Source organism: Protopterus annectens, chromosome 2.part1 (genome assembly GCF_019279795.1).
Source record: "Protopterus annectens isolate FY-2018-M chromosome 2.part1, PAN1.0, whole genome shotgun sequence".
Classification (NCBI taxonomy): Eukaryota; Metazoa; Chordata; order Ceratodontiformes; family Protopteridae; genus Protopterus; species Protopterus annectens.
Genome location: NC_056729.1, coordinates 1,196,702,512 through 1,196,727,157, shown reverse-complemented (window position 1 = coordinate 1,196,727,157; position 24,646 = coordinate 1,196,702,512). Strand labels below are relative to the sequence as shown.

General features: G+C 42.4%; 1 protein-coding gene across 1 annotated transcript in view; it reads right to left on the bottom strand.

The window, feature by feature from the left end:
• The window catches only part of REV3L (REV3 like, DNA directed polymerase zeta catalytic subunit), a 2,860,434-nt gene that overhangs the window by 2,318,809 nt on the left and 516,979 nt on the right, over positions 1-24,646 (bottom strand). Inside the window, exon 10 of the mRNA XM_044062729.1 lies at positions 10,824-10,937. Within this exon, the coding sequence (XP_043918664.1) occupies positions 10,824-10,937 (114 nt within the window). The remainder of the gene's footprint in view (positions 1-10,823; positions 10,938-24,646) is intronic.

Below are 24,646 nucleotides of genomic sequence, written 5' to 3'. Positions count from 1 at the left end.
CTGAAGTCTCAGCCAGGAGCATCTCCTGAGAACACAAGCAGAAGCTGCAGAGCGAGCAGATGCTTCTGCAGCATAACAGCTGCATCTAATCAAGTATCTGGCTACATGTGTAGCCAGAGAAAGTTTGGTGGAGATGTCATCCTTAATGGGGCTGTCAGGGATAGAAGCCAGCACGGAGGAGGCTTGAGAGACCAAGTCCAGAGCACATTTTGTCATGTGCGTCTGACAGTTAATGGCTCTGAAAGCCAATGTGGAAGAGGTGTATACCCTCTTACCAATCCTATCCATAGATTTGCTGTCTTTATCAGTGGGTAGGAGTGAGGTGGAGGGAAGGAGCCTGGATTGCTTATCAGGGTAGGTGGCAATCACTGCTGGGTCTGACAAGGGTGGCTTGACTAAGAATTTCTGCTCATCAGGCACCCTGTAGAAGCAATCTGGTTGCTTGGGGGCAGGTGGCTGTGAGTCTAGGGCCTTAGATGCAGAATTAAAGGCATCCAAGTATGCAGGCAGAACTGGAGGAACAGCAGAAGGGGAGGGGGATTCAACGTGAAGAAGCTCAAAATACCTCTTTTGGGTGTCAATTATTTGGGAGGTATCTCATTTTAAATAGTCTTTCAACTTGGTGATGGTCTCACCAAATGTAATATCCTCAGGGGGTGAATCCCCCTCAATAGATTCCATAATCAGGTGAATAATACTCCTGGGGAGAAGCAATTTGGGAGGTGTAAAATACTGAGTCCTCTGAGGAAGAAAAGGAAGTATTATGCTCTTCTTCCCTAACCTGAGATGTCATGGGGGGAGGGAAGAGGCTGAAGCAGGCCTAGGGCTGAGCAAAGGTAGAGTAGTGGGGGATGAGGATGAAGGCCTAAGGGTCATAAAGGCCTGCATGAGGGAAGAAGTGAAGGACTGCCAATCCGGTATGCCTTCTGCAGTGGAGAAGCATGTTTGGTTTTCTGTTTCTTTTTAGCCAAGGTGGACGTTGGAACCGGCTTGGAATCAGGTTTAGTAGGAACCGTATCAGAAGTCTGGATCCTCGGAGGTACCACAGAATCTGGTTCCCCCCCGATGGTAGTCGGTGTCTGGGTAAGCTCCATGGACATGCTGGTCGTAGGCTGAGCAATGGCTTTCCCAAAGGTCGTCGTTGAAGTTGACGGATCCGCCGGGCACCCCTCAGCTCCTAAATCGGCAGCTGGCGGGTTGTCCAGTAACAGAGTGACAGGCAAAGAAGGCCTAGGAAGCTTGGGCTTCTAACCCGGAGGTTCTGACGCAACCTCTGAGGTGGAATCCATTCTTAGGGATGACCGCTTAAGGCACTGGTTTTCTACGTGGAGGTTTAGTGCGGCCAGATGGCTGCGTAAGGTCTTTGGCACAAATGATTGACATATGGAGCAAGCGGAATGGTCGTGCTCCCGGCCTAAGCAAAAAACACAGGTATCATGGGCGTCTTTATGGGGTATATGGTGCCTGCATTGGCATTTACCCTTTTTACCATACATCAGCTATAAATTGCTGCAACAAACCAAGCCTAAGCAATAACAATTGGATATGAAAACCCAATAGGTTACTTAGCTTTACTGAGACGTCTGATGAGAAGGAGCGAACACACGATGTGTTGGTTGTCTGAAGCTGAAAAGTTCTGGAGATTGTGCATGCAGATGTCACATTTAAGGCCCCTGGTTTATGGCCTTGTGTGACATCCCACGCAGCCGCAACAGCCAAGCTGAAGCTTTTGTATAGGAGCCTACGTATGAGTTGCCTGAGGACAGGAAATCCCACAACTAGAATACTGCAATATAAGAAAAGAAGGACATAAATTGTTGTTCTGATTTCCTAATGGCCTTAGTCTTGTCAAGGTCTTTGGGTTGAGGTGTCTTAGGGACAAAGGACAGACGGATCATGCAAGTAAGATGGTCGTGAGAAGGCCCTAGAGAGAAAAGGCAAAGTTTGTGGGCATCCTTATGGGGGGATATGATGACCGCACCTGCACTTTCTCTTCCTGGATGACATGCAACCTAAACACACATGCAGTGACAAAAAGGAATCAGAAACCGCCCCAACAGGGTATTTATCTTAAAAACTTGAAGATCCAGCAGCGAAGACAGCAAGAAGAGCTGGCGTTCACCTGGCGGCAGAGAAGTTCTGAGGAAAAGTACATGTAGGTGTCATTTTTATGGCCCACTCTCCTTAGGCCAACATCAGATGTCCCATGTAGCTAGCACTGACTACAAGCTTTTGTATACTGGCCGGACGTTCGGGTAGCAAGCAGAGGATAATCCAACAGTCTGGAATACTGCAACATGAGAACAGAAGGACATCTACATGATGCACACTACCCCTCTAAAAGAAGCTTATCATCATAATGGATGAGAGCAATGAGTGCATTCCTGTATAGCCCTAACCCCAATGCCCCGCTACTTAAGTATGCATGTTCCTTCACATGTAGAGTCAAAGGTTATCATCTCCTGCCTGGATAGCTGTAGCACAGATCATTCCCAATAACAGTACCTCCTTTCTGTGTTTTGGGTTTCTGCCTGAAGCAGAGGGGCAGAAAAAACAGTCAGGAAACATCATGCCCTCACCCTATAATTGCACAGGTTTGAAGGAATTTTTCATTTCCCATCCTCCCCTCTCCTCCCTAGCACTTTTAGCACATGACACACAAAATGAAAGTTATGTACTTACCATAATGATAGATTCCTTCATTCCAGTCCATCAGCTATGACATATGGGTCCCTTCAGCCCTTGCTCGGATCTGATCTGGCCAATTCAGTGCTCCAGCCTCAAGGCCTTCCAAAATTTTCTGACCCATAATGCCCTTCTCTCCCCTGCCTAACTCAGATAGAGTTTGACACCCAGATGGAACATATCTCTACTGCCTTTCAGGAACAAGATTCTCCGATAGATATTCTGGCAAATCACATCTATGGATAGTCACCTGAAAAAGTCTGAAAATGCAAAAACTGCTCTAGTAGAGTAGGCTTTAGGTTTAGTTGGTAATGACTTATTGGAAGTACAGATAAAACAACACCCATTGTGACAGTGAGAGTTTGGAAACCTTCTTGCCCAGTCTATTTTGTGCAAAAGAAACAAAACATGTTCATAATTTCTGAAGGAAGCAGTCCTCTGTAAATAAAATCAAAGTTGCCTGTGTGCAACATGTATTCTCCTTTATTTTCATAATTTGAAAAAAACACAAGCAAGTGAATATGCAGGAAAAAGAAGTTATGTACTCGCCATAACATTCCATCTGAGTAGTTAGACTTCATTTGTCAGCAACCTGTGGGTTCCGGATCCGATACGAATCTGAGCCAGCAGCTTACCAAGCTAAAGATCCGAGCTCCAAACTCCTCCCCCTTACCCATACTACCCTGCAACCTCCTTCCAATCCTCAGATGGAGTTTGCCACCTAACAATGTGACACCCAACAACTTAAGCCAAAAAGAACCTGACCAGAACTCGTACATCGGGCTCGACACATACAGGACATCAAGCCCAAAAGGACAAATAACCACCAAGGTCAGGGGGAAGGAGGGAGGGAAGGTTGCTGACAAATGAAGTCTAACTACTCAGATGGAACATTATGGTGAGTACATAACTTCTTTATCTGAAGCAGTTAACTTCATTTGATCATCAACCTGTGGGACAAAGTCCCCAGTTACCCGAATCTTGGGAGGCCCTTAAGGAAGGATATTCCGGAGCACTGCAGAGCCAAAGGAAGCCCTTCCGCTAGACACGAAATCTAGTTTATAATGAGTAATGAAGGTGTGAGAGGAAGCCCAGGTAGCAGCCGAACAGATATCGCCCAGGGAAACTCTAGACAAGAATGAAGCTGAAGTAGCCATAGAATGGGTAGAGTGAGCATGCACCCCTTCTGGGGCTGGTAATCCAAGTTCTCTATAAGCTTGCAAAATACAAAGTGAAATCCATTTAGCGATAGTCACTTTTGAAGGTGGTTTTCCCAAAAATGGTTTAGCAAAGGAAATAAAAAGCTGATCAGATTTACGGAAAGGTTTGGACCTATGCAAATAAAATCTTAACTGCCTGTGCACAATCAGGTAAACGAAGTTTATATATTCCCCTTTATTTTGAAAATTAGGGAAGAATACAGGCAAATTAATCGACTGATTAATATTAGACTCCAAAGCAACTTTAGGTAGAAAGGACAGGTTAGTCCTGAGAGATGCTCTATCCTTGTGAAACACTAGGTAAGGCAGTTTCATACACAGGGTTTGAAGTTCCAACACTCTCCTGGTTGAAGTATTAGCCACCAGGAAGGCCGTTTTAAGTCAACTGATGCTGCAGGTTTGAATGAGGGCGTGACCAAAGCCTGAAGGACCAAAGTCAGATCCCACGGCAGAGAAGGATTCTTAATAAGAAGCCTCAGAAGAAAAGTACCTTTCAAAAAGGTCTTGCAAATTCTGGCAGCAGCTAGGGAGCCTGAATTTTCCCCAACATGAAAATGGGAAATAGCCGCCAGCTGTACTTTCACTGTGGAAGAGCTAGCCCCTTGTTGGAAAATATAAGCAAATAGTCTAACGCCACTGGAACCAGAGCGGTAAAAGGATCCAGATTTCTCTCTGAATCCCAAATGGAAAAACGTTTCCACTTACTACTGTAGACTTTCCTGACAGAGGACTTATGTGCTGCTATCAGGATGGATTTAACTGAGGAAGAGATACCGAGAGTCCTAGCAACTAATGGAACTGGAGTAACCAAGCTGTGAGCTTGAGGCTGTCCAGATTCGGGGGAGCAATTCCCGAGGGATGACGAATAAGATCCATAATGGGATACAAGATCCAGGGCAGAGCTAGGAGATGAGACCGCAAGCAAGGGAACCAAACTTGACGAGGCCAGAATGGTGCTAAGTGGATAACTCGGCTCCCAAACTGACGAGCTTTCTGTAAAAACTTTGTCATGAGAGGAAGCGGGGGATACGCTTAAAGAAGACCAGGTGGCCAAGCATGGACAAGAGCGTCTCTGGGGGCTTCCCCCATCGGGGGAATTAAGAGTTAAAAACTCGCTGCACTTCGCATTGGACGGTGATGCGAAGAGATCGCAGCAAGATTGACCCCACTTGAGGAAGATCTGGTCCGCTACATAAGGGTTCAGAGACCACTTGTAAGGCAAAAGGATAGTCCTGCTCAATTTGTCTGCCAAGATGTTGGACCGACCCGGAACGTGCGTTGCTATCAGAAAATGGCCTCTCGATAAAGTGGATAAGACCTGGTTCCCCCCTTGTTTGCTGATGTACCAGACCACTGACATGTTGTCTGACTAGATAGTAATAGTTCCCAGAGGAAGAAAGGCACGAAGGGCCTGCAACGCTAAAAGGACTGCTCTCATCTCTAGAATATTTATATGCAGAACGGACTCGCTCTGAGTCCACGTGCCTTGGACAGTCTTGCCCGAGCAGTGCCCCCCCCCCCTCTAAGCGGGAGGCGTCCGTGGTCACCGTGGCTTGAGGTGGAGGCACAACAAAAGGGTGTCCTTCTCGCAATTCCTGGGATTGAAGCCACCACGTGAGAGACTTCTTGCACACACTGCTCATAGGGATCGGAAAGTCTAGAGACTGATGAAGTAGAGACCACTGAACCTGTAATGTCCACTGTAAAGCTCTCATATGCAGACAAGCACAAGGAATGAGGTTTACAGCTGCTGCCATGGACCCTAGGGCTCTCAGGTCTAACTACGCTGGTGGTGCAGGGGATTGAAGGAGCGCCAATACATGCAGAGCCAGGCTGTGAAGTCTGTCTGTAGTCAAAAATATCCTGGCCTGAAGTGAGTCTATTCTCGCTCCTATGAAATCTAGGATTTGAACAGGTTGGAGGAAAGACTTCTTGAAATTTATCGTGATCCCCAGCTGGGTAGATAACTGAAGGAAGAAATCCCTGGCTAGAACCAGTTGACGCCTGGTGGAAGCAGTAAGAAGCCAATCGTCCAGGTACGGAAAGACCTGAATGCCCTGAAGCCTCAGGTGGGCCACTACAACTTTATTTATTTATTTATTTAACATTTGTTAACCAGGAAAGTCTGACTTGGAACAAAGCCAATTTTCAGCAGAGGCCTGGGGAGAAACGTTCCATATGCATGTCTTTGTAACGACTGTAATAACTGCCATTACCTTGGTAAACATCCTGGGGGCTGTGGTGAGACCGAAGGGTAGGACCCTGAACTGGTAATGACTGGCTCCTAGCCAAAAGTGGAGGAACCTCCTGAATCGCCTGTCCATCTGAATATGGTATTACGCATCCTTGAGGTCTATTGAGCACATCCAGTCTTCCTCCTGCAAAAACAGCAGGATGGTCGATAGAGTGACCATCTGGAACTTTTCCTTGGCAACGGACAGGTTCATTGCGGACAGGTTGAGAATCGACCTCAAGTCTCCCATCTTTTTTGGCACCAAAAAGAACCTGGAATAGATGCCTGATCCGGACTGGTCTGGGGGCACTGGCTGGATTGCTTTTTTTCTAGCAGCTTTCTTATCTCCAAAGCTGCCGCCTCCCTTTGAGCGGGTGGGATGTCCGGGAGGCGTCTTGTTCAAGGTGGGTTGTTTATGAAGGGAATTGAATAGCCTCTGGATATTATTTGAAGCACCCAGCGATCTGATGTGATGGACTTCCATTGGGCTAGGTGCCTCGAGAAATGCCCCCCGACTGCCTCCAGACAGGAACAGTCGTGCAACCCCTCAGGGCTGCGGCGAGGGTCGATCGGAAAAAGGTTCCCGTGACCAGAAGTTTTTCGGTCCTCTTCTGCCTCTGGGCCGGCGTCCAACTTGTCCCCCTCTGCCTCTGGGGGAGGAGGAGGAGTCCCGAGTGTTCTGGGACTGCTGAGATTTCCAGAACCACAGTTTCTTTTCCCCCCGCTAGTTCCTGGAGAAGTACCTTTGAGGGTTAGAGAAGCCGATCCCGACGGCTGACAGCGTTTTCCCATCCTTCTCACTCTGGACAAGCGTATCACGGATGGTCTTCCCGAACAGGGTCGAACAGTCAAAAGGGGCATTAGCGAAGTATGCCTTCAAAGGTTCCAAAAAATCGCAAAGCTGGAGCCAGGCATGACGCCTCATGGCAATACCGGACCCGGCTGCCCTAGAGGCTCCCTCGGTGGCATGAGAGAGTAAATGCATAGACGTATTTGACACAGGTTTGAGAGTGGCCATACATGCCGAGAAAGTCTGTTTATCCTCGGTCAAAATGGACTCCGGGGGGGACTCAGCGTACTCTTTGACAAGGTCGCGTTGCAGTCTCATTATGTGGGCCATGTAATTCAGCGCCCTTATAGCAAAGGTAGCTGAAGCAAAAGTTTGCTTTCCAAGACGATCCATCGCCCTGAACTCCTTGTCTGGGGATGGGCCGAGGAACTTTCCTGGGCGAGTTCCTTTCTGGTGGCCACTGCCATCACCATGGCATCAAATGGGGAACACTTACTCCAAGTGGCTTTGTCTGCAGGAGGACTCAATACCTTATCGGGCCGTTTGGGTACTGGCTCCAAAGTGTCCAGTTCCTTCCAGGCTCTGGTAGTGATAAGGTCCACCAGAGGGTTGGCCAGGAGGGACACCCAAGAGGTAGATGGGCCTGTATCGAATGCCTCCAGAAATACTGACTCATCAGAGGTAGGTTTTTGGGCGGACCAACCTCCCCCTCTGGCAAGGAATTTCCATAATGTCTCCAAAGGAGACATCTTTGGGGGGTGATCTGGGGGAAACTACCCCTTCCTCCAAGTCAGTACCTTCAGTGAGGGACTCAGAAGAGTCCATGTGCCTCCTCTAGCACGGGCATTTGCGAGGGACCTCCACGGGGGGACTCTCCGGGGAGGACTCTCAAACTGTCTTATATTCCTCAAGGGGAACTGTCTGGGGTGTACCGGATACAGGCTGTACCTGGGAGGACTGGATGATGGAAGCCAAACTCAGTTGTGAGGGAGCAGGGGTGGACTCCAAGAGTGAGGGGGTCTCGATCCTCCAGAGAGAACCCCCTCCACAACATCGAAAGCCGAAGGGGAACCGGCTTCCCTAAAGCTGGTGGTGTGGGTAAAGCCATACCCCTTGGATCCGACGAAGGGATCGGAGCCAAGGCTGGCACAGCCGGGCCCAAGGAGACAGTATGCCCCGACCACAATGGGCCGAAGACACACTCATCTCCTCAGATCCAATGCCCAGATCTCGGCTCAGAGAGCTTGGATCCGACAAGGGATCCAACAGGCTAGAGGGCATAGCCAGCGTCGAGATAGGAGGTACCATTAGGGCAGACTCCCTGACTCCGGGGCTCCTCCGATCCACAGACTCCGAAACCTGAGGGTGGATCGGAGAAGGAGCTATCGGGGTGAATGTCAGGACCGAACTTCCCTGCTCTGGCTGGGGGGGGGGGGGGGGGGCAGCAACACTCCCATCTGCAACTGAGTCTGCAGAAACTTCCTCATCATCCGATCCATATCGGCTTCAGAGAGGCTCCTAGTAGACCTCGAGTACGCAGCCGATTCGAGGATGACCTCAAAGCGGTTCGAGCCTCCTCCTCCGGCTTTAGGGAGAAACATGGAGAACGGAGCCAAGGGGAAGACGGCCTTGTAGTTTTTTGTGGAGACACTAACACCTTGGCAGGAGGGGCCGACGGATCAGAGTTGGCCTGTCTCTTGTGACCCTTCTCTCGGTCTTGGTCTCTCTCTTTTTCTCTCTCTCTCTCTCACTTTTTCCTTATGTCTGTCTTTCTTGACCTCTCTCTCTCCCTGTGAAGAGGTGGGAGTGTGAGTCCTGGACAGGGGAGGAGGGCTGAACAGCCACAGCCGTGGCTGAAGAAGTAGATGGAGGAGCAGAAGAAGTAGCTGATTCTGTGGGTAAGAGACCTGCAAGAATCAGCTTGGTCCTGCGATCCCGCAGGGCCCGGGGGTTAAAGACTACACATATTTTGCAGCCGGTCGATAAATGGGGGACCCCCAAATACACTACACACAGAGTGTGGCCATCAGCCAGGGATAGCTTATGGCCACACACTGTGCACTTAGAGAAAGTCGGTTTCTGACTTTCAGACATACCTGTTTAGACAGCTAAGACAGTGGCAGATATACACACACACACACACACACACACACACACTCGCTAAGGGTGGGAAGGGGGGCTTACCCAACTGGAGTTAAGCAACTCTCTAAACTACAAAAGGTCAAAAACTATGCACCCAAAAACACCCAACAGAGAATAAGGGGAAGAATAAGAAGTTGTTCACTCAAAAAGGGCACGCACACGCAAAAAAAATGAGTTTAGACCTAACTAACCTCTTGGAGCTCAGAAATCTCTTGCTGGCGAAGCACGGCAAATGAGATCCGAGGATTGGAAGGAGGTTGCAAGGTAGTATGAGTAAGGGGGAGGAGCTTGGAGTTCAGATCTTTAGCTTGGTAAGCTGCCGGCTTGGATCCGTATCAGATCCGGAACCCACAGGTTGATGATCAAATGAAGTTAACTACCTCAGATCAGACATTCTCTGAAGCTATTTTTGGAAGAAAGAAAGGGTTACTTCTGAGAGTAACCCTATCTTCATGGAAAATTACAGTTGGAGAAGCTGAAGATGGAGCATGGAGTTCTGATACTCTCTCAGCTGACATGACCACCACTAACAGTACTAATCTCCCCAACAAGAACTTCAAGTCCACTGAATTTTCTCGTTCAATTGGACATATACATTAGAGGGGATATTTTAGTTAGGCCTCAATATCCGACAAAACTAGAACTGAGCAGCTAGCCTGAAAGGATGTTTTATGACTAGGTTAGCTTAATATTTACTCAAGGAAAAACAGCAATCTGTCTAGTTGATGATTGTTGTTAGCGATGCAAGCACTACAATAATTTATTTACTTTATTTTTATTTTACATTTGTTTACCGGGAAAGTCAGACTGGATATATGTCCATTTTCAGTGCAGGCCAGAGGAGAAAAGCTCCAGAAAGCAGAGTATAAATACATTAGGAACAATAGAAACATTTAGAGATAAGTATATGCATAATAATAAAAATACTGTATACTACAGATGCAGAGAAGAGAGGTACAGATTCTAGTTCAACATGTCAGCTGCTAGGATATATATGAATTAAACTGTATTGCATTCACAAAGTATTCAACAACACTCCATCAATACATCTGACACAACAGAATACATACGACACAAAGCAATAAGGACCTTCTCTATACTTCACATCCCTTTAATAATATATCATTAACTGCAAGCCCTTTCCTGTTTGAAAAAAAAAATTACAATTCAACTCATATTAAGTATGCCAATTAGTGATTTCTTTTTCAACAATGAACTTCACGATAAGGGAAAGTGATCTGCTGACATTCTCATGCCAAATGACTCTGGCCCCATCAAAAGGAATAGGTAAACAACTGGTGTCAGACATGAAGGGTTAAAGTTCCATAACTAAGTATGTTGGATCAGTATGTCTGAAGTAGCGGTTTTTATTGCCGTGAAAGCGCTTACGTTTCCTTTGGCCTAATAAATACTTGGATTTTTACATCAATTTTATCCTGTTGCCTTCATGATTCTCAATTTGGTTTGGGTGCGTTCGTATTTATACTTGGATCTACTTGTGTCAAAGCTGTGGTGGTTGTTGTACGTTGGATCAGTGGCTAAAAATCTAACAAAAAATTATGCATCCCCTACAGGAATCACAACTGATGAAAGTCAGACATTAAACAAATAAAACTCTCACAGCTATTCCATAGTGACGCTGCAACCAATAAGATTTTGTAACATAAGGAAATGTTTATATTTACAAATTCATAAATAATTCTGACTTGTTAGAAAGAAATTGCAGTACTTGGAGAAAAACATGGTTACATACCATGAAATCTTTGTGACAAATGCTGGAAAGTCTGGCTGTTTTCCATTACATTCAGTATGGCTTCTTCATCAACTACGGCTTCTTCTTCTTTCTCACATGGATTCTTGTCTGGGTCTAATAAAGAGAACAAAGAAACAAAAGCAATTACTGATTGCACTGTAGTTCAGTTTATGAACTACATTTAAATTTGCTTGAACTGGGGAGAAAAAAACAGAAAAAAAAACAGAAATACTAAAAGTATCATAAGATAAGGACCAAGTGTCTTCCAAACAGCCCATACCCATTACCTCATCCAGTGGTTAAAGTGGGTGAAACTGCACGGTAATCAGAATTTTGGCTTCTATTACTTTATAAAAGCTTCAAGTCTGCTTAATGCCCTCCTGAATTCAACCAAATTTTGACAGCACCACCTTCTGCAAGACGTTGTAAAAAACACAAAAACATCCCCAACCTTTTTAACAACTATTCTGTTAAAATAAAAAAATCAACTTCCTAGGACTGTACTTCTTATGACCTTAATGCAGTCAGTTACTGCTCAGCTATAATTGTTTATGTCTTTCGGCTTTTCCCGGTTAGGGGTTGCCATAGCGGAACTCCGGTCCGCTAATGATTGAAAGTAGATTTTTATGTACTGGCTTGCCGGGCCTAACGCACAACCTTCAACGAAGGAACGCCCATTCACGCATGTCACCATACAGAAGACGCTCTAACTGAGATGACTCAGAAATTTAAAAATGAGGACAATACTTTTAAAAAAATGGACATTGTACTATAAGTTATAGCTAGGTTTAACTTTCTGAACAACAAATAAACTCGACAGAGTAGGGAGAAAGATGCTGATCTAGTGAAGATCAAATAAGAGAAGGGATGGATCCTTCATTGTGAGCCAGGTGACTCAGAATAGATTAGCTCACAGGTTCACACAGTTACAAAACAGAGTAACAACCACCACGGCCTTTATACGCATAGGCACGCAATCAACCCCAATTATGTCCCTTTGTAACATGTACGCTTCAGTTGGAAGGGTATGTTAGTTAGGGGGGTTGCTAAAAAGTTATATGGGGGATATGTCAGGGAATGTTTACCTTTGGCGTCTATCTATAGGAGACATGATGGCATGCCCAAGGGTGAATTTATGACTTCCTAGCCAATTGTAAAGGTTACATTTGAATAGGATTAGGGATGGACTCTGCTTCACATGGATGAGAAGCCTATTCCAGAGCATGGGATCCTTTGAGACACATATCTGCCTTGCCAGCATGTACTACCTATGTAGCAAGCAAAGTTTAAATACTTAGATCTAGTGTTTCTGATACTGTTCATTTTGTGGATGTGCAAAAGCTCCAACACTGCTGGATACAAGGATGCCTTACATGCTAAGCACAGACTGCCTCTCAGCAACCTATAAGAGACACGGTGTACAGGACAAAGGTCTATGCAGAGCTGTATAGGAAAATGTGTTAATACCCTTGATTCTCTTGGTGAGGAACCTCTGTGGGCATTCCAACTGTTGCATATGCCTAATCAGGTACATGCCAAAGGGGGCACTACACTCAGTGATAGCTCTCATAATGACAAAGTGCAGTGGTACTACAACTTCCTTGGACCAGGATGCCATACCCTAACTTATAAGTTGAGTAACATAGAATAATTTTCTTACTATTTTAGCTATGTGTCGGTAAAAGGCCATACTACTGTCCATGTATGTTCCCAGATCTCTAATTATTGAATCAACTCTTAGGAATGTCTTATCAATGGAGTAATTTGCCTGGGTGGCAGTTTCCCAAAAGGCATTATAATGCACATCTTTGTACTGAGTTTTAATCTGTGGCTATGGCACCAGTCATATGTCTGCATTAGAACTTCTTGCAGTATGTTGGTGTCATTGGGGGAATTTATGATAGCCAGAAGCCCTTGACTTTAGCCTTGATCTCCAATAAGTAGACGCCGAACAGGAGTGGGCCTAGCATGGAGTCCCGTGGTCCTCAGCTGGTGACTTGCCTTTAGGTGGAGATGGTCTCAACAACCCGACTTTTTTGGGTCCTATCTATGACCAAGCTGGCAATCCACAGAGTTATGTATAGATTTATGCCTAGTTCAGTGACGTTGTCTAAATACCTGAGTGGAGTACTGTATTGAATGCCTTCGCCAGTTCTAGGTAGGCAGTATGTACCATTTTCCCTTCAAACACTGCCTTGGTTACCTTCTCAAAAAAGTCTACCAGGTTGACTAGGCATAACCTTCCCCTGACAAAACCAAACTGGGATGAGTCCAGTGTCTGTAGTTGTCAATGCCTTTGTTGATCATTTCCATGATACATTGTTCCAGGCTTTGCATATTAGACTACTCAGACTAGTAGGTCTGTAGTTTCCGGGATCGGTTGATGATCCACCTTTGTGAAGGGGGATAACCACTGCCATATCCCATTCTCTTGGTATGTATACTGTTTTGAGGTTATAGTTAAAAAAAATAACTCAAGTGGTCCTGATAGGTCATTATGAGAGTTGCTCTTTCTGATTTTGGCCATGCCTTTTTTTCTTTTGTTATATACCATAAGGAGTTTACCAGTATGGTTTATTTTTTGGGGGTTTGTTTTGTGCTTACTTCTATTAGGCTCAGCAGTCTCTATGCAGCCATTGTCATGTCTGTAAAGTGTTTCTGTGAACAATTCTGGATATACTGTTGTGAACTCAGTGTTAGGTAGGGCACTGAATTTTGACAAACTGTTGCTTAATAGAATGTAGTTTGCTTTAGAATACATCCTAAATGTAACAAGTTTTGCTGGGTTTTCCAAGTTGATTTTTATTTCAAAGGAGACGGCTTTGTGATCTGACCTCACCAGGGAGGAAGTGACAGGGGGTGCAGCACTCTTCCATACTGGTGAGGATTAGATCAGGTATTTTTGAACCTCTAGTTGGAGTGCTCACTAACTGATCAAGGGTATTTACGTTAATAAAGTCCAAGAAACATTATGCCTGCAAGCTGGAGGCAGTGTAGGCTTCCTAGTCTACAGACAGGTAATTAAAGTCTCCCAAGAACAAGAGTGTTTGGTTAGATGGACAGTGCCTCCAATAGATCTAGATAAGAGTTGTGGGATTCTTGTGACAGAGATGGTGACCTATACCTTACTAAGATCTGGTTATGGACTTCATCAAGGGTGATTTATATGTGGATGAACTCCAGGGTATCATCCTGTTTAACCAACCCTGAGGTATACTTGCTGCTAATGTAGACAGAGACACCTCCAACCTTTAGTCCCTTATGTGCAGCTGATGGTCTAAATATGCAAAAAGCACTGTAGCTTTCATTACCCGAGTACTTTCTGTTGCTTTAAACCATGTCTCAGTAATGGCACAGATGGCTATATATTCCAGTGTGAGGAGAGCTTGTAGAGTGTGGATTTTCTTGTTAAGGCTCCTAGAACTGAACAGTAACATGTTTAGGTTCCTTTGAGTTTTATTTGCTATCTTGGTAGGTTTGTCATTTCAGCATGGCCTAAAAAGGCTCTAAGGAAGCACAAAATTTTATCCAAAATCCGAAAACCCATGGGGAAGACGTGCAGGCCATCCTTGGTAAATCAGCATGGTCTGTTGGCCATGTCCCCCCAGGCTGACATATCAAATCCCCCTGGACTGATACCAGAAACTAAGCAAGTTGCTAAGTAAGTCATTTTATAGGTTCATAGATAGGTACTAGGCTATCTGTCCGAGGGCATTTATAAGCCTAGTCTGTGTGTGTTGGCTTTCGCCACTCCATTGATTAATTAACTGAGCTTCTGTCAAGCAGAGACAATGAAGTGATTCCTGAGGTGTACTTTCTGTTACCCATCCACGCGTCAAGGTTTCTCTTGAAGAGTGTTAGTGAGGGTCTCTGCCTATCTGCCTAATGTAGTTAGGAATTTTGTTCGAAAGCATGGGGAGTCTCTGTGACAGGAATCTATCCCTCCAGCATGTTCCATTTATTGTTGTGGCGAGGTTTAGCTCACTACAGCTCGTGGCTCGCAGTGACTTGGATTTCTTTAGGTGGAGCATATCCATCAATTCTGAGTTGGACATGGCTTTGTAAGTCAGGCAGAGATCACCTATATCATGAAAAGAAAGGGAAAAAAGTATCAGATATAGGAGGCATCCTTGAAGCAGTTTGGTTCCATTATATGGAACACTGCAAAAAAGAAGACTTAGATACCAACCAAATAAACTTACATACAAACCTTATCAATATAAAAAAAATTCCCGTAAACTTAAAACTAGACCTACAAAAATCTATATCCTACAAAGAAATTGTTGACAAGATAAAATAAAGTAAATCTAACAAAGCACCAGAGACAGATGGTATAATTACAGAAATTTATAAACTCTTCCCTTCAACAGTAATCTCCCTTTTTCATAAAACTTTGCTAGAAGTCCAGTCAGAAGCAAAAATTCCACCCTCATGGAAATATTCTCTCATAACACCAATTCTAAAAGATGACAAACCATCGGACCTTTGCACCTCATACAAACCTATATCATTACTGAATAATGATTACAACATATTCATGTCAACCCTAGCTAACCGAATGAAAATCCCACTATCAAAGACAATTAATAATGATCAAACTGGATTTTTATATAACAGGCACACACATGATAATATTAAAAGGATACTTACTCTTACAGATTATGTGAATAAAGAAGATACAGAAACGCTTGTAATTGGATTAGACATAGAAAAAGCTTTTGATTCCCTCAACTGGGAATATCTATTTAAAACTTTTGCATTACTTGAATTTCCTCCTGCCTTCATCTTATTACTAAAAAACATATATATTAATAACTTAAGACTACATTAAATTAGGTCCTTTCACCTCAGAATCTATCCATATAACAAAAGGTTCTAAACAAGGATGCCCCCTTTTCTCCTATTTTATTTTCTTTGGCTCTAGAAATACTTGCAGAAATAATACGCAATAATTCAAGCATAAAAGGAATAAAAGTCTATAACCAGTACATATCTAAAATAATGCTTTTTGCTGATGATATTTTATTAACCCTATCAAACTCCAGAGAGTCATTAGGAGAGCTAGAAGAAGTAATGGAGAAATTTTATAAGATTTCAGGTCTACACTTTAATAGATTAAAATCAAAATTTCTATTTTTAAATAAGAAAAAAGAACTACAAGTTACAGATAAATCCATCATAGGAAAACAAGAACTTACGCTAAATTATTTAGGAATAGTGTTGTGCAAAAATATAAACAAAACAATATTAATAAATTATAAAAACATTATTGAAACAATAAAAATATATACAGAAAAGTGGAACAAAATTATATTAACTTTTGAAGACAGATTGCAATTAATAAAAATTGTCTTATTGCCAAAAATACTATATGTAGCATTAGCAATACAGTTAATTCCTGAAAGATGCTTTCTTAAAGAAATAAACTCATGGTTAATAAAATGTTTATGGTATCCCAAAAAGAATAGAGTTGCTCTAACTCATCACATTAGACCATGGAAACAAGGAGGATTGAACTTCCCAGAAATAGAAACATATAAAAGCATCTGTGCTTAAAACTACAATAGACTGGATAAACCCAAATTATTTTGCCAACTGGAAAAAACTAACAACGGCTATATTAACAAATGAATTTAATTTGTTAAAAAAAAAATTAATAGACAAATCAAAAAACCCTGGTACATACTATGCAGAAGTATACAATATAATATAACAAAACCTTCTAAAACAACACTGATTAATCATTACATCAATTCCTTTAGGAAACGTATCAATGCAAAAATAGATTGAAAACTTTGGTTTGACCTTTTAACCCCATTTACCATCACTAAGAACTTTCTCCACAAAATATATAGAGAAACAATAACCTATTTTATATATATATATATATATATATATATATATATATATATATATATGATAAAAACTGCTTACAATATTCCAACATAGGACTGGTTAACCTTACAAAGCATTCTAATGTACACTCAAGATTTATGCAGATTAATTAATAATTCCTCATTTAAAGATATTCCAAATCTAATAAGTTTTCTGTATTAATTTATATATAATAGTTGTGTAAAGAAAAATTCCATTTCAAATCTATATAAAGAGTTAACTATGAAACAATTCCCAAACCATCATACTGGCAGTTCTTAACAAAAGGTCAATCATTGCAGTTAACAGAAGAAATTAAAACAAATATCTTACTATCAGTTAATTACACCTCTAACACACAGCAGTGGAAAATATTTAACTAGAAATACTTACATAGAGCATTTTTAACACCAGATAGAATTAAAAAGATCAGTACTACTACAAATATTGTTTGCTGGAGGTGTGAAAGTCAAACAAAGTAGACTGGATTCATATTTTTTTATGAATGTAATAAAATTAAATCATATTGGAATGGAATCAAGCTTTATTTAATGAATCCTTTACCTTAACTAAAGTATTGATAATTCTAAATGTAAATGAAGGTCCCTACCTGAATAAGACAAATATGTATTTGTTATGGACAATACTTGCTATATCTAGGAAATGCGTAACCAGAAGGTGGAATTCAAATACAGCCCTGACCTTGGAAGAATTCTACACTTTACTGAAGAAAACTGCATTGATGGAAATAAAAATCAAAGAACTACAAATCTATCCCAGGCCACTGGTAAATCATCCTTGGAAGAAAGGTATATCTTTGTTGGACACACTGCAATAATCAATATTTATTTATTTTTTTTATTTTATTTTATTTTACATTTGTTGACCGGGCTAGTCCAGCTGGATAATTTCCATTTTCAGTGGAGGCCCGGGGAGAAAAGCTCCACAATTAAAACAAGGTTAAACATTTAAGCAACAATGCATACATTTTAGTGTAGTAGAAAATACAGCGAAAAAAAACAAGGTAAAAAACAAATAGCCTAAGCTATATATTCATATTTTTTTTTTTTTTTTTTTTTAGAACAGTACAGTAATTTAGTCATTTGAAATAGCAGGGAAAGATAGTGATTTTTACGTAGGGAGGTATGGCTGAAGAGCGAAGAAGTCATTTAGTCTGGATTGGTACAGGAGCAGAGCCAGAAGTTGTTAAGATGTAATAGAAGTTGTTTTTGAAAAGTTGAAAGGAGTCTAGTGAGGTAATGTGTAGGGGGAGGTTATTCCATATTTTCCCTATGGAGTTTGAAAATAGACAGTTACCTGCTGAATTTGTAATTCTACTTGTGGTGACTTGTATCTTTTCGCAGATCGCAACTGTTTCAAGTTTTTGTAGGGAGTAAGGAGGTTACTGAGAGCTGGTGTTTTTGTTGGTTGATAAAGAATGTTATGTGTAATTAAGAGTTGTTGATAGATAAGCTTGTTAGGTAGTTCTAACCATTGTAATTGTTTTAAGTTATTACAGTGGTGAGTTCTGTACTGGGATGCTGTGGCAAAACGGGCTATATTATGATAGGATGTAGTTAGTTTTTCAGGTTACCTTTAGAGAGATTGGTGTAAATAGAGGAAGCATACAGTAGGGTGGAGATAAGATGTGATTGAGCTAAGGTGGTCCGTGCTTCTGGAGTAAGGAAGGGTTTTATTCTGTACAGTGAACCTATCTTTTATTTACTGCTTTTATAGTGTTATTGATATGACAATCATAGTTAAGATTATTATCAATAGTAACACCAAGCAGTTTGGTAGTAGAGTCTGGGGAGATAAGAGAATTGTCAGCTGCAGTAATAGTAAAATTTAGTTGAGGAGATTTGTGGGTAGGTGAGAATAGTAATAGTTTTGTTTTCTTGGAGTTGAGAAGGAGACATCTTTTGAGAACCATTGTTCAACGGTTGAAAAGGTAGATTGTGTGAGTGACTGGAGTTCAGATTGGGTGGGAGCTGTACAGATGATGGTAGAATCATCTGCATATTGTATGCAGGTAGTGTTATGGATAGATGATTGAAGATCATTAATAAAGATAGAGAATAAGAGTGGGCCTAATATTGATCCTTGAGGTACTCCTAAGGAGATAGGTAGTAGAGCAGATAGAGAATTTTTCCAGAGTACTGCTTGTTGTCGGTTTTCAAGGTAGGATGAGAACCACGTTAAGGAGGAAAAATCCAAGGCAAGTGAGTTTAGTATGTGTAGGAGAAGTTTATGGCTGACCATGTCGAAGGCTTTTGACAGGTCTAGGAAAAGAGAAGCAGTTAGTTTGTTATTATTACGGTTACAGTTTATTGTGTTAGTAAAGGAAAGTAGTGCAGTGGTCGTACTATGTGAGGGTCTAAATCCATGTTGAGTGTTTGCTTGTAGGTTATTTTGAAGGAGATGGTTAAGTAGTTGTTTGTGTATACATTTTTCCATGATTTTAGCTAGTGGAGATTATAGTGCTATTGGGCGGTAGTTAGAGAGGTCAGTGGATTTGCCTCCTTTATGTAAGGGTATGATGTGTGATATCTTCCAGATTGCTGGAAAATCACTTTCTTTTATGGATCTGTTTATTAGGATCGAAACAGGGTAGGCTATAGCTTTTGCTGCTACCTGAAGGAATTCAGCAGGAAGCTTATCTGCTGAGGGGGTAGTGGGTTTAAGTTTTTGTAAGAGAGACTGTATGTAGGAGGTGGGTATGGGTTGAAGTTGAAGGGAAGGAATGACGTTGTTGGTGTTACTTAAGATCAGTTGGGAAGCATCAGGGGATAAATGGCTTGCTAGTGTTTGTATGGAAGTAGTAAAGAAGCTATTGAAGTTATTGGCTATTAAAGAGGGATTATCAGGGTCTAGATTCTGTGGGTTAGGTGTTACTATTTTACCTGGGGTAAGTAGATGATTGATAGTAGACCAGAACCTTTTGGTTCTTTTTGTGGATTGCTGAAGTTCTACATAGTAGTTCTTTTTGTCTGAAATAATAGCATTTTTGGTTTTGTTTCTCAGCTCTCTAAAGGTTTGATAGTCTGTTGGGTTTCCAGAGGAGCGCCATTTCTTCCAAGATTTATTTTTAAGCCTGATCTTTTGTTTAGTATTAGAGGTAAGCCAGGGTGCTGTTCTAGTCTTTATTCTAATGGTACGACTTGGGGCATGGTGGTTTAGGATTGTAAGGAATGCTGAGTTGAAATATTCTATGGCTTTGTTGAGAGAGAGGTGCTTTAGAGGGGTCCAATTGTATTGTGAGAGTTCTGTTTGAAATCTTTGGGGATTAAATTGTTTCTTTGAATATAGTGTTCTATGTGAGGTAGGTAAGTTTTGATGAGTTTTAGCTCTAATGACATATGTGAGGGAGTGATCGCTAAGGTCATCAGGAAGGATGCCAGTTTTGTAGCTTTGTGAGGGGGAGTTTGTAAGAACCCAGTCTAAGGTGGTTTCTTTTTTGCTTGTTTTATTTATTCTAGTGGCACTATCAATTAGTTGTTTGAAACCAAAAAGGTTTAAATGGGAAGTAGGGTTAGCATTGTTACAAGATTTCCAGTCAATGTTAAAGTCTCCAAGAAGTAGTGTTTCTTGGGGGAGGTAATTTGAGAGTTGTTCAAGAAGTTGTTCTAATGTGTATCTCTAATACTGTATCTCCGATAACTGATCTGTTAATTCTATATTTAATGAAAGAAAAAAACAAACGGACCAGCACTCCAGGCAGAAGAGATGTAGTAAATAACTTTTATTAGGTAGCAAAAAAACTACCTAAACAAACTATAACATACAGACCGGTTTCGGCATGAAAAGCCTTTATCAATGTCAATATTTCTTCATTTAATATAAATCTGTTAACCAGCTTCCCATTTTGAGACCCCTTAAATACCTTATTCAAAATGGTATAGTCCAACCATTGGTTCATTCATCCAATGTGATTTAAAGGCACCATTGCACAGAAATGGAAAAATGTATAGAGAAACACACTTAAAGGGAAAATAAAAACACCCATACTCTACAGTTATTACAAATAATTCATCCACACTATCATCCATGCCAAACCATATGCTAATTTGATTTTTTGAGGCTCATACATATTATTTCTTTTGGTTGAATGCAAACCATTAATGATATGTATATGTATTGACACATCATTATAAAATTATAAAGTTATAGACCATATTATATTTAATAACATACAGTGTATATAACTGAAAGTCAGGCTATAGTAAATATTGCATATAGTTGTTTAAAATATTTAAAAATATTATGTAAATGTTATTTTAATTGAAAATAAAAAAATATTTGAGGGGAAAAAAAAAAGAAAAAAGCAATGAAGGTCGGTAAAGGGTCTCCTGTGAAACTGTAGGAAATTACTGAATAAAACCTCATATGCAGGTCAGTGACTGGGCTGAACTACAAGCCCTTTAAAAAATGATAATTAAGAAAAGAGGAAAGGTTCAGAAAGTAAAGTCCCCAAAAGTTATAAAGGACCAAAATGAAGACTGGCTTGGATTGTAGCCTCCTCTTGAATCAATCACTGCTGCTGAAGGTGGGATCCAACCAAATGCCCACTCCACAAAAGTCTGTAATACTGACATTTTTGAAGCAAGATCTGGAAGCAGCTATGCCTCCTGTGATCAATGGCAAAGTACAGTTGTGTACACTTACCATAAATGTAGATGTTTGAGTGTATTCACTGTTGCAGTCATCACACTAGGGTTATCTGCCTGCATGTAGCCCTCAGTCAGCCCGAATACTAGTGTCTTAGGATTTCTGGGTCGGATGTGGTCGCTTCTTTCATGATGTCAGGTAGTCAGGGGTATAAAACATGCAGCTGATGTCATTACATCAGTTTTTTCTTGCCCCAGATGTCAGGAGCTCCCAAAATAGGAAGCAATTACATGGTGTGGAACACCCCCAATAAAAAGTAAATACCAATGTTATAAGATATGGCCAAACAAAAAAGGATAGATAGGTAGAAGTATAGAGCAGTCAGGCGGCTGGAGGGAGGGTAACCAGGACTGCAACAGTGAATACACTCGAACATCTACATTTATGGTAAGTGTGCACAACTGTACTATATTCTTCGTGTTTCACTGTTGCAGTCATCACATTTGGGCTGATTCCCAAAGCTGAGGAAGGGTGGAGGCAGTCAAGAAGCACTAGGGCTGGCAAGCAGGCCCTGTAAGACTGCTGTGGTAAATCCAGCTCTGGATTTAGAAAAGATAGACAAGTTGTAATGCTTGGTGAAGGTGTGTACAGAGCCTTGCAGCTTCCAGGATGTCCCTGGTAGGGACTCCCCTGAGAAATACTGCAGAGGTTAATGTAGCCCTAATGGAATGTGGTCTGATCCCCTGTGGGGTATGCTTCCCGTGGTGTTTGTAGCAGAAATGGATGCAGTGTGCTATCCATTTAGAAATGGTTTGCTTTGAAATGGCCCTGCCCTCTGCCCCTGTAGCAAAGCTGACTAGCAGCTGGTCAGATTTTCTGAAAGACTTAGTCCTGTCCAGATAGAGCCCAAGCTGCCTGTGCACATACAGGGAGTGTAGGATCCTTTCCCCTTTATTCTGTGGATTAGGGAAAAAGGTTGGCAAATGAATGGATTGGTTTAAAGCCACACTAGATACCACCTTGGGCATAAAAGATGTGTTAGTCCTGAGGGAAACCCTGCCCACATGGAAGATAATGAAGGGTTCCACGGCCATAAGGGCCTGCAATTCAGACACTCTTCTTGCTGAAGTGATGGCTAGAAGTAAAGTTGCTTTCCAAAAGATGAATTTTAACTCTGCTGTAGCAGTAGGTTCAAAGGGTGGAAGCGTGAGCTTCTCCAATACAAAGTTAAGGTCCCAGGCTAGAGTGGGAGCTCTCCTGGCGGGTCCTGAATTTTTGGCTCCTCTTAGGAACTGTTTGACCAGAGGATGAAAGAAGAGGGGTGGCTCAGTATTATAATGAGCTGAGATGGCAGAGGCATGAATTTTAACTGAAGAGAAGAACAGGCCTTTGTGGGCATTTCTGTTAAGTAATTTAGTATGAGGTAAGCTGGGCACAGTTGTGTCCATTCCCTGAGAGTGGCTCCAAGAACAGCATCTTTTCCACTTTTCTGAATAGGATTTTCTAGTACTTGGCCTCCTTGCCTCAAGGATGACATCCAGCACCTGTTTACTGAGGTTTGCTGGTGATGAGTTCAAGGGATGAACCAGGCTGCTGGGTTCAGGGTTTGTAGCTGAGAATACAAAATGTGACCCTCCAGCTGGGACAGCAGGGAAGGGGTCTGAGGCAAGTGCCATGGTGGCACTACTGTCAGACTGCACAAAAGTGGGTAACAGCGCTGGAGTAGCCAGTCTGCTGCAATCAGGATTGCCCTTGGCTTGTCCTGTTTGATCTTTAATAGAAGCTTTGAGAGAAGGGGCAGAAGGGGAAAGGCATAGATTGAGAGGTTTTCCCATGTAAAGGAGAGGGCATCCACTTTCCATGCTTGGCTGTGGGGAGTTCTGTGTTTGAATGAACTGGGTTCCAGTTTCCACTCGTGTGGGTCCATTAGATTTCTGCTTAAGTCATCTGCCAGTGAATTTAGTTTGCCTGGCAGGAAGAGAGCTTGCAGGTGCACTTGATTGCTCAAGGCTGTGTTCCACAGAGCCATGGCTAACCTGCAGAGTGGGTAGGAATGGATTCCCCCTGCTTGTTTACGTACCACATAACTGTGGTGTTGTCTGTCTTTATCAATAGCTGCCCTGGAAGACTAAGGCACTTGAAGGCTGTCAGAGCATTCTGTACAGCTAACATTTCTTTTTGATTGATATGCAGGCGCATTTGCTTTGGGCTCCATTTGCCTTGAATGCATCGTCCTGCCATGTGAGCCCCCCATGCATAATCTGCTGCGTCTGTTGTTAGGGTTTGGGCGGAAGGGGTTGAGTGAAAGGGAGTCCCTTGTTGTAGAAGCAGGCCTCTGCCCACCAAGGGAACTCTGTCCTTAGACAAGGAATGATTGGAATCATTGTTTCCAGGTCCTAAGAATATTGACACCAGAGACGTTTTAAGTACCACTGAAGTTTCCTCATATGCAGTCTTGCATATGGAATTAGTAAAATGCAAGAAGCCACGAACCCTAGGGCTTGCAGTATTTTTCTTGCAGATAGCTGGGTTTGGGGGCCAGTAGATTTAAGTAGTTTGTTAAATAAATTTGTTTTTCTGGAGTGAGGAATGCCATCTGGGAAGTTGTATTCAAGCTTACTACCAGGAATACAGTCTTTTGGCTGGGTACCAGATGCGACTTCTTTTCTTCGATGGTATACCCCAGTGAAGTTAGAAGTCTCTTTACAAATGTCAAGTGCTAGGGTAGCAATTCCCGACTGTCCTCCTGAATCAGACAATCGTCCAAGTATGGGTAAATTTGAATTTTTCTCTGCCTGCAATATGCAATGGCTGGAGCTAGGCATTTTGAGAATATCCTGGGCGCAGTAGATAAGCCAAAGGGAAGTGCACAGAACTGAGTGCATAGAGCCTGTTCTGAAACATAGATATTTCCTGCAAGATTCCCTTATGGGGATGTGCAGATAAGCTTCTTTTAAGTCTAGGGTGGCTAGCCAGGGGTCCTTGACTAGCATAGGAAGTAGCTTTTGGAGAGTAAGCATTTTGAATCATGGAACCACCAGGAAGGTGTTGAGAATAGACAGATCCAGGATAGGGCGGCCAAGAGTTTTCGTTTCTGGGTACCAGAAACAGTCTGGAGTAAAAACCTTCTCCCCTTTGCTCTGCTGGGACAGGTTGAATATCCCTGATACTGAGAAGAGAAAGTATTTGCTTTTGGGACTCTGCCCACTGGTTTGACGGGAGGTCTGGCCATCTGCGTGGGGTTGGCAGTGAGTGGAAGAAGAATCTGTATCCCTAGGATACAATGTTCAAGACCCATCTGTCCTGGGTAATGTACTCCCAGTTTTTTGCATGGAGGGCTA